This window comes from Priapulus caudatus, unplaced genomic scaffold (genome assembly GCF_000485595.1).
Source record: "Priapulus caudatus unplaced genomic scaffold, Priapulus_caudatus-5.0.1 Scaffold1109, whole genome shotgun sequence".
Lineage (NCBI taxonomy): Eukaryota > Metazoa > Priapulida > Priapulimorpha > Priapulimorphida > Priapulidae > Priapulus > Priapulus caudatus.
In genome coordinates, this window is record NW_014578170.1 from 60,893 (window position 1) to 71,647 (window position 10,755).

Here is a 10,755-nt window from a genome sequence, read left to right on the forward strand (position 1 = left end):
ATGTCTTCAAACATGGCAATGGCAAACGCAATGTCTACGACAACAAAGGTATGTCAAACATGCTCTCTGTAGCTACATGTAGAGATGGTGTACGTGTTAGGCTATATATGTACTATGTACTCTAATGATATGTTGTCGAGGTTTCTTTTGGTCCACCTTACTAAGTTGTAAGAGTTGTACTTACATACACACCAACTGGATCGGGAAGAAGTGGTATTAAGTCATTTTGTGTGAGGCACAAAGGCATTTATTTAAGGTTGCCACAAACCCTACAATGGGTATTCAGCACAATGCCTGGTTGATAATAATTTCCTTGTTTGTTTATTGTGTTAGTAAGGCTGCATTATATTCCCTGTGTTGATGGCACTTTAACTATAAAACTAGCAGCACTAGAAGAAAGTTTATCTACGTGCAGTTCAATTTGGTGATGCCATACGCACGCACGCACGCACACATGCACACATATATACACGCGCATGCACACGCGCATGCACACACATGCACGCACGCACACACACACACCAAATCTCATTCATCAGTTGACATGATGACCGTGTTGATGGGCCTGACCTTGTATTTCTCGCAGACGATGCAAGGCATGAATAAGACCATGGATCCGATGAAGGTGGCCAAGACAATGAAGGAGTTCGAGATGGCAAACACGAAGATGGAGATGAGCGAAGAGATGAGTGAGTGTTAAGCGGGGGACACACCATGCAAAATTATTCGCACGTTTGCAGCGAGTGTTAAAATCGCAGCGAAATTTGCATGGTGTGTCCGCTCAAGCGCGGGCGAATTTCGCTGCGAATTTCATCCGCACCGAAATTCACAGCGATCAAACATGTTTGATCTTTTCGCTGCGGACGTGCGGACGTGCGAATAAATTCGCATGGTGTGTCCCAGGCTTTAGCACACACTGTGCAGTACCAAGTATGGCGCGCCATTCCCTTAAAAACTAGAAGCAGGAATATAACTAAGTATTACATTCTAAATTGAATGAAGAGATGAGTGAGTGTTAAGCCCGGCGCACACGTGGCGATTTTTATCGCTACTGGCGATTTTAATTGTGCAGGACCCGGTCACTGTACAGGCTACTCGTAATGTCAAAAAGACACGGGCGTTCCTGCCACATTTCAACAAGCTCATCCTCCTGTTTTTTCCCCACACCAAGGGCGATGCCATATTTTATCACGTGCTTCAAATCATGCATTTGATTAGTTAATCCAAAAACTGTTGCCTGAATCCATCGCCAATGCAGCACACACGTGGCGATTGTTCAGCGACTCGGCAACAAATATCAAACATGTTTGATATTCCAGCGACGAGTTTCTGGCGTCAAAATTGCCATCGCCATGCAGCGCGCACGTGGCGATCTTTTGGCGATTCTGTCGCCGGCAACAAACTCGCCAGTACTAGCGATAAAAATCGCCACGTGTGCGTCACGAATGCACAGACTGTGCGGTATCACGTGTGACGCACGATTCTCTTAAAGACTAAAAGCAAAAATATAACTAAGTATTACATTCTAGATTGAAACAATGCTTTTACTTATTTTTCTTTATTGAAATGAAAACAATACTTGCATAATTAGAAAACACAAACAGAGTAAAATGTAAAATTCATGAAAGGTCATCTTGATTGGTAGTACGTAACTTATCTTTATTACAAACGAGGAATCTATGTAAAATGCCTGTAATTTCCCCTGAAATGTGAGTTACCCACCACCATTTAACACTGTTTTAATTTTTTAATCGTCTATTTATCCACACGCAGTCAACGACACTCTCGATGACATCCTGACAGAGTCGGGAGATGAAGAAGAGGAGGATGCCATTGTTACCCAGGTGCTTGATGAGATAGGGATCGAGATGACAGGCAAGGTGAGGTGGTGCTGCCCTCCCACGGCAGTTTTAGCAGTTATTGCTAGCTCATCTGAGCCTTAAATATATAAATAGATAGAATATAAAATAAATAGACAAAAACATTTAACAAAAATTCCAGGGACCGTTTTTCAGTTCATACTATGAACAACTTATGGTTAAAAGTTTAGGTCCCAACTCTGCTGTTTCTGAGAAATAAGAAAAAACCATTTTTTTTGTATAAATTTACCATTTTTGCCGTCACGTAATTAGTGATGAATTTTCTTATGATTATTTTCGTCATGAGCGTAGACAGACATCTCTTTTATTAGATAGACATGTGTTTGATTGAATTTGATGAGCAGTTATGTTGCAATGCCCTTTAACAGAGGTACCTGTTCGTAACCCTGACTGTATGGATGTTAGATTGTGTGTGTTATCTAGTACCATAGCCACACCTGCCTGGATATTGTATTGTGAGTAGCTACTTCTTCGACGAGAGACAGATTGAGAGGACTTGAGAGGCTCATGATTTTGGTGTTTACTCCAAACAGGTTGCTGCCGCTCCCACTGCAGGTAAAGGGCAGCTTGGCGAATTGTCTAAGGCTGAGGTGACCGACGCTGATATCGAGAGGCAGCTAGCACAGCTGATGAAATCATAGCAGGTGGCAGCACTGAAGCAAGCATCAACACTGTAGCCAGGGTCGTAGCTTCGGGGGGGGGCCCTAGATTTTGGAGCAAAATTTAAAAATAAGCTTGGCTATTAATCGTAAATAACCCTAACGAGATTTTTTTGGTCACTTATCCGTGAAAGCCTTGTCTCAGACCCACCCCTACCACACTATGTACGTCGATCAAGAGCTGCGCCCGTCGCTCATCATTACACAGTTGAGTCATGAAATTTGGCCCTCCCCCCCCCTAAGAATTTGCTCAGCCTACGGCCCTGGTAGCATGTGTCCTTCTGCTCCCGTTACAGGGATGTGCTCTCTGCTATGTAGCTGGGAGCTGTGTGATATATCCCCCCCCCCACACACACACACCTCAAGAGAGAGGCGTTAGATTGGTGAGCGTGTTGTAACAAGAGAGCAGTGCTGAGCTCTGGGAGAGAATGTTTGCCATTTCCGTTGATCTGTGATGAATGTTTGCAAAATACGCTTTCATAGTTCAACAGTTTCCACGGTTATTTTTCGCGAAACCTTCCACTAGTAGTATAGAATATTCTCACATAAATTGTATATTGATTCGCACATGTGTGTAAAGCGTAGGTATATTTATGAAAAATACGCGAGTATTGATGTGTGTATGCGTTACCGATATTGAAAACGAAGTGGATGTTGATTTAAAGACACAAAAGCTTTTCAGTTTTGTAATGGCATGTTATAATTAACATGCAACGTCTTATTGGTTATATCGATATTTTGCATATTGTATAGAGTTTTCAAATAATAAAAATGTTTATTAAACTCTCAGTAAGTAATTCATCATGTGAATTCAGTATCATTTTGTGTTATTGGTGTATAGGGGTGTAGTTGGTTTTTAGTTTATCTGACACAGACAGATGCAGCTTGTGGAATGGCAAGATAGTCCGTCCGCTCATTCGTCTATCGAATTCGTCGTCGATCGAATTCATCGTCGATCGAGTGAAAACCTTTTCTGGCAGTGCCAGCTTACCATTTTATTATTTGATCGAAAGAGATATGAAATGTACTTTCCACTGCTGTGCAAAGAGACCATAAAGAGAATGGTTAAACGTTTATTTGTTTACTGTTAACAAATGACTGAAATGCTTTAACTAGAGTAATATGTACTGCTATATGGTGATACACCTGTGTGGATATGAAAGTCTACAATTTCACACTTAAATTTTATGTGCGATATGTAGTTGAACCATATTTACGTATATATGCTCATTATTCACCAATATATACACTCAAAAATGATGTTATTTGTGTGAGACTTATTCTGTATCTCAGATTCATAGCACCAAGTGTTGCATGTGTTGCATGCATTAATTCGTCACAACGGAGCAAGCGTGAGGTGCGTAGTGAGCAATACCGAATTTACCCTTCTCCCATTGATGTTTTATAACAAGTGAGAATATTATTTACAAAAACACTTAATTACCCGATAACAATGTAAATAAAATCCATAAAGATTTTATTCGCTCCTGATATTATTGTTGTTTTTGTACGTTTTATTCTTTAGTGCCCCCCCCCCATTATTAGGAAATATTGGGAAGTATGAAAATGCCTGATTAAGAGGCCTACTTATACGTGACGCAATACGCACCGCATCGTACAATACACAGAGCTGAGAGCACAATACACGCGTTTAGCTGTAAAAATGCTTTCTGAGCTCGGTAATTTCAGAATCCGCTGAAAAGCTTAAAATAGTTGTTTAAGTTTATAATCGTTGTAAAAATGTTTCTGGGTAAGAACAACGAATGTTTGCTCATCAGAAAATTACTCGTCCAGTGGGTCCGAGGTCCTGTGCCCCTTATCTAATTAATCTAATTAAAATAACGTGGGTAATGATTGTTTTACGGATCCTTTCGCTAAACGAAGAAGAAGTATCATTGAAGAAGTAAAAGCCAACATGATACCAGCAATACTCTCTCTCTCTCTCACACTCTCTCTCTCTCTCTCTCTCTCTCTCTCTCTCTCTCTCTCTCTCTCTCTCTCTCTCTCTCTCTCGCTCTTCTTTCTCTATCTCTCGCACTCACTCACTCTCTCTCTCTCTCGCTCTCTTTCTGTCACTCTCTCTATATCTCCTTTCTTCTGATCCGAGCTTTGCTCTGGCCTACTCAATTTCTCTGTGATTTTTTCCTTGCTCAGGCAACATTACTTTCTCTGTACTTTCCACCATTGCATCCAGGGCCGTACCCTGTGGGGCTGCCCCCAAGATTTTGGAGCACAATTAAAAAATAAGCTTAGCTAATAATCGTAAATAACCCTAACGTGATTTTTCTTGTCACTTATCCGTGAAAGCCTTGTCTCAGACCCACCCCCACCACACTATGGACGTCGGTCAAGGGCTGCGCCCGTCGCTCATCATTACACAGTTGAGTCACGAAATTTTGCCCCCTAGGAATTTGCTCAGCCTCGGCCCCCTGGCATCTCACTTTCACTCGTCATGCCGTTCGCCTTAGTTGTCACTCTTTCTCTCTCTCTCTCTCTCTCTCTCTCTCTCTCGCTGGAAGTAAAGAGATGAGAAGAGATTAGAGTAATGATAGAGAGATGAGAGAGAAAGGAGATGAGAGAGGATGAGAGGAAGTAGTAGGAGAGAGAGAGTGTGTAGAGGCAGAGAGAGAGAGATGAGAGAGGATGAGATTGAGACTGGAGAGAGAGAGAGAGCTCAGTTTGGTGTAGGAGAGGAGACGGAGAGAGAGGCGCGGGGCGAGAACGCACGCACGCACGCACGCACGCAACGCACGCAGGAGCGATCGCACGCAGGCGCACACACACACACACACACGTTATATGAGACGCCACAACATAAATGCATGCATTTGACCGTCTCCCCTTGACACGCACCTACAGTACTGTATAGCTTACTGTGATATTTTAGCGGCCGAACTTCAACAACGCTGACTCGTACATTACGAGCACGTCTGCAACCCGAGTCCCAGCAATGAAATGTGATTACCACGAACGAAGGCTCTGATATCTGCTGTGGCGCCACGCCGTGTTTAACAATTCGGCGCGTAGAGAGTCAGCGCACGCTGGGCAATGCTCGACTCGACAGCCCTATGTAAGCACGCGTGAATATACTCTCTGTGGAGATCGATAGAAACACTAGCAGAAAACTTGCGGTTTAAAATTTTAAGTGCGGTGATGAGTTTGCGGCGAGGGCCGGTGATGGGAATCTGTAATGCTGAAAGCCACTTTGCATACCATAACGTAGCATCAAGGATAGAGAGTGGCCTCCGAATTGTAGTGTAACTTCATTAGGATGAATTCGAGATGTTGAATGTGAAAAAGTGTATTATAACGAAGAACGAGCGCAGAGACTTTGTGTGTTAACTTGCATGGTTTCTACTTCATTACCGTGAACTTATACACATGATGGCCGTGAATCTGTCCCACTAGTTGGATGATGTTTTGTCAAGGGAGCAGACACATCGCTAAACCTAAGCCCCTGATCGGAGAACACTGTGCAGAGACGCCCCTAATGCTAACGTAGGTCGCCTAAGCGTGTGATATGTATGATATTGGGTAAGCATTCCAGACATCCGAACGTTTCTCTGACATTTTCTCTGTAGTTTGAAGTGGAAACTGTCCATGTATTGCGTATCCCATCGCGCGAGCGTAGGCCTGTTTGTGCTCCCCCCATCCATTACCGCGTGTTTACCAGTAACCGAGAGGCATAGGATAATGTCTTGAAAGTGCTAGCTGTCAATAACAACATTGACACGAGCGACGGCTCGACATGAAGTTCTTCAATTTCAACAATTTAGAAGACGAAGCCGCCCGCGGAGCGTATAGGCGGTTTATTTGTGCCGGACTATAATCCGTGACGAATCTGTTTCAAATATGGAGTTATCTTCTACTATAGCAATGACGACATGGCGGTAGGCGTGCAACGTCGTGGGCCTGGGCTGCAACGCATAAAACACTCGCTGGTGTAATTTGTATTGCCATTAAGATTCATTTAATAATTCTATTTCAGATGAGGGGGCAAATCTCTTGCTGAAACGCATTAACCATCTAACATAGGTCCCGCTGCCTTGCCGACAAAAGCCAGTATCTTTGTACGAATGTACGTATGAATCTATATAGGCACAGAGCATTCTGAGCGGCCGCATCGCCGCCTCAACGCATGGCTAGGAATTACTTAAAATCAAGCACCTAGTGCCCATAAAAGTTGCACTCGTAAATTTTGCATTACAGTCCGTTTCTAAATAACACCTGTCACTGTTTTGTAAAATTTCCTTCGTTAAAACCCGTGTGCTTATATGTCTTAAAGCATCGCCATTGTTGGTTAATCTGACGTTGCCTATACAACTGACGCGCGTCGCATTAAAAGTGGTCTAAAAATGTATAATTTTACGTTTTTACAAATGGTCCAATTAGCCGATAAGCCTCCCTGCATCACATTAACATTCGTGTATATTATTCGCTCACAGTTACTTTTCGTAGAAATACATTTAATAACTTGGATATTTAACTTTCCACTGCATAATAAAAGGGGGGAATTCCGAGCAATTAAAACAACTTAGACACAAAGAATTTAGTGATCATTATTGAAAAATACAAACATGATATCTTAGCTACAATCTGATGATAAATACGGCTTCCTTTATTATTCGATAGATTGCCCCGAATTATGGCAGCATCTATTATCAGATTAACGTACTAATCTAAACTTCATTTGAATTTCAGGAATGTCAAAATTCTTTTTTTAGCCCGGTAGCCAAGATGAACAATAACTCTTTGCATTAAACAACTGTGTCATTAACAATGTTCCAGTCTGTACTTAGAGTTTTTACCTAAAAACACGACATCTATTATGGTGCGGAGATCATTGCTTTGTTGGGAGCGAGCCTTAAGGAGGCATACCCCACCTACAACCTCACCTCCAACCGCTCTAGATCAATAATAATCTTCCCCACAAGACAGAATGACAGATATCTTCTAAATATAGCGTCAGGCCGATACACGCCTAATGCAAATTAATCTTTACGAATGTTCAGTAATCCCTATATGCTCGAGGAATCTGCAAGGGCATTTAACCTCTTCCCGTAATCTTAACAACTTCTCTAGACATGTGATGTATATTTACGAGAGGATTTCCACGTCATTCGTTATGCGTCCGCTGCAGACTTCTAGATGTGAATAAGTTGTGTTATAGTAGAAGCAATGTGAGTTTCTCTCTTCGTCGACCCCTTTCTCGCTCTCCGTCCCATCCCTCATTGGCTCTCTCGGGTGGGGGGGGGGGGGCAACAGAATGAACCAATTATCATATTAGCGTGTCAGCTTAAGTTCTGTTAGGTCGTGCCAGCCGGGGCAAGCTTTAGAGTTCAACGCAAAGTACTTACACTGTACATTCTAATACTATACTAGAGCAATATACTTATACTGATACACATACTATACTATAACACTAACTATACTATACGGAGAGAGTACTATACTATAGCAGCATGAAACTATACACATATACACTAATACACTATACACTATACACTAACAATACACTATAACACTGATACACTAAATACACCTATACACTATAAGGCAGCCTATAAAACACTATACACCAACCGAAATGTCATGGCCGCCTCGAGTGTCACCGAGTGTCGTATTCGATAATAGGAGTGATCGGAGAGAAATGGAATTTACATGATACAACTATAATTTAAACTAGCGTAATTGCAAATTTACCCTGCATGCCAACTTATTAGCAGCCTGTTGCTCGTTTCCAGTTAGCCTGTCCGATGACACTATTTATAATGATGACAAACTGAAGATTTTCGACTTAAGACACTGTGGCAGCTTGGTGGATTAGCATGATAAGAATTCCCCCGAAGCTGAAGCACGTTCCCTAGCGTGACATCTCAGACTAGAATACTACCAGAGACAATAGAACACAATACAATACAATATAAATACAATATCAATACAAACAATACAATACAGATTACAAATACAATACAATACCAATCATAGTACAATACAATACGCAATACAAAAATACAATCAACTATGTTCTAGGGTCCTTCCTGGTACTGACGGAAGAACGAACGTGATGTCGAGGTAGGCAGCCCAACAGCGCTTCGTCCGATTCGCGGCAAACCTCTCCCCCAACTGTTGCTGTGACATCACTCTTATTGGTGATGAATCGAGGAACTTAAGAAGGCAACGGTATGACAAAATTTGACTTTAATTGAGGGATCCCTGCGTCCCCAATTCAACAGGTTATAATGCGCGTCGGTGACATCCTGATAGGTCGTCCTAAATGTTGCATGCTGGCTCATCGCTATGCTAGTTTGCCCATGCAGTGAGCACGGTGAGGCTTGTGCTACATGGCTAAATGAACGATACCAAAATACAGCTTTCCGTACCCTGTGTCATAGCACTCTAACTCTGGTTGGCCAATGCTAATAAATGGGAAAAGCTTTCTATAACCCTGAGTCAATAGACTCTAACCTGGTGGCAAACTACATAACCGATGGTGGCTTTCCCATACCCTCGTTGCACCAGACTCTATCTGAGTGGCAATGCAACCTAGGGAGGCTTTCTATAGCCCTAGTGTCAGCGACCTACCCCTAGGTGGCAATAGCTATAAACGGGAACGCTACTCGGGTACCCTGAGTGCGCAACCTATAAAGCCTAGTGGCAAAGTTCCACACTCGTATGGGTAGCATTCCCGCCTCTGTGTTACAAACTCACATCTACATGTTGTCAGGTGTAACCAGCTAGGATGAATGGGACAGCAACGATCACTTATGACCTGACAAAACACGGCATATGTCTTTCTCACGACTCAGCACGCGACAGGCCAGAATCTTTTACCTCGCCACCCGGATCAGTCAATATTGACCATCGTAATACTCTGACGCAATCGTAATGGCGTTTTTGCTGCGAGGCGTCTCACACAGGGACCCGCAACTGGCATTTCGCGCCACAAAAGCCCGGCGTGGTTAGTTCTTCGGACTTTCTACAGGGGGACTCTCTGAGAAAACAGCGCAATATTCCCACACTTATAGGATTTCAGAGCTCGACGGGAAACGGCACTAGTTACAATGCAGTGTTTTCAAACTAGTCAGGCAGAACGGTCCCCACATTGGTGATCGTATAGAATGGCCTGAAACCACAGTCGGCGATTTGTCACCTCATAAATGAACCATAACTGAGAGGCACAGTCTCAACGGGGCCAATAAGGCGTAGTGCATATACCAATAACATTGGTGCCTTTCATCCAACCAATAAAGACCGTTTTTCATCAACCCTCAGACAGTCTTTAGCTTCAACGCGCTAAAGCTCAAGAGATTCAGCTTCTCCCTACTTCGATTGTAACAACTCATGGTGAGCGCGGGGTTTTGCTCGAACCGGACGGGTGGGCGGTCGTGTGCTGCAAATTCCCTGTCTCGGCTCGTAGCCAGCCACATAGTCACCACTGGGTACACAGCAGCGACGCTAGGCGGCGGACCACGGTGTGCCGCACACGTGAGAGATGTCCTAATGGTAATGCTCAGACAAATTCTTAGTTTGTTCGAAGGGAAGCGGGGATTGTGGTGATTGTCGTATAGTGCCCAGCAATTAGATCTATATAGGAGATATCGGCAAGTCGGCGCTAATCAGTGGAAAGTACAGATATAATGAATTTATAGTAAGGGAGTGGATATTGTAGATTTATATTCGTCAATCCAATAAGCTGTTAGTAACGGGCTGGTTTTTCTCTCCCTCGGTCCCTTGCCCTCGGGCACTCGGCATCACTGCTATCCTGTAACACGACCCGTCGCTGTACATCGCGCTCTGCTGGTCGTGTGTTCTGCAACCGCTGTGCGTCGCTCGCGCGTTAAGACTCACGAGAAATGGCTTCCGAGGCGCTTACGTTTGCGCCCGCCAGCGTTCCGCAGACGACACCGCTCAGAGATTGCAATAACTGATTTCACGAATGCATGGTCAGTAGGTGGGCGGCGGCGTGCCCCACACGCGCGAGGGGGCAAAACCTTTAGGTTTTAAGGAGAAATCTTCTTGCAGACGACAGAAAATGGCAAGCGACGTCGGCGCGCACCTAATCCGCGCGGCGCGTGTTAGTTCCGCCGACGCTGTGCGATACAACGTTTCGCACGCAAATCTTGCAATGCCCGCAGTAGCTTTTATATCGGTTTACTAGAGCTGCATGCGCAGTAGCTCTAGAAACTATTGCCCTTGCACAGGGGCCTGTGGGC

General features: G+C 43.7%; 1 protein-coding gene across 1 annotated transcript in view; it reads left to right on the forward strand.

Moving 5' to 3' along the window:
- LOC106815421 (charged multivesicular body protein 2b-like) overlaps positions 1-2,648 on the forward strand; it is a gene marked incomplete at its 5' end in the record, with an annotated part of 3,169 nt that extends 521 nt beyond the window's left edge. Inside the window, 4 exon segments of the mRNA XM_014819880.1 lie at positions 1-48; positions 587-689; positions 1,774-1,880; positions 2,414-2,648. The exon segment at positions 1-48 is cut by the window's left edge and continues 3 nt beyond it. Coding sequence (XP_014675366.1) covers positions 1-48; positions 587-689; positions 1,774-1,880; positions 2,414-2,521 — 366 coding nt within the window.
- Between the last annotated feature and the right edge of the window lie 8,107 nt (positions 2,649-10,755).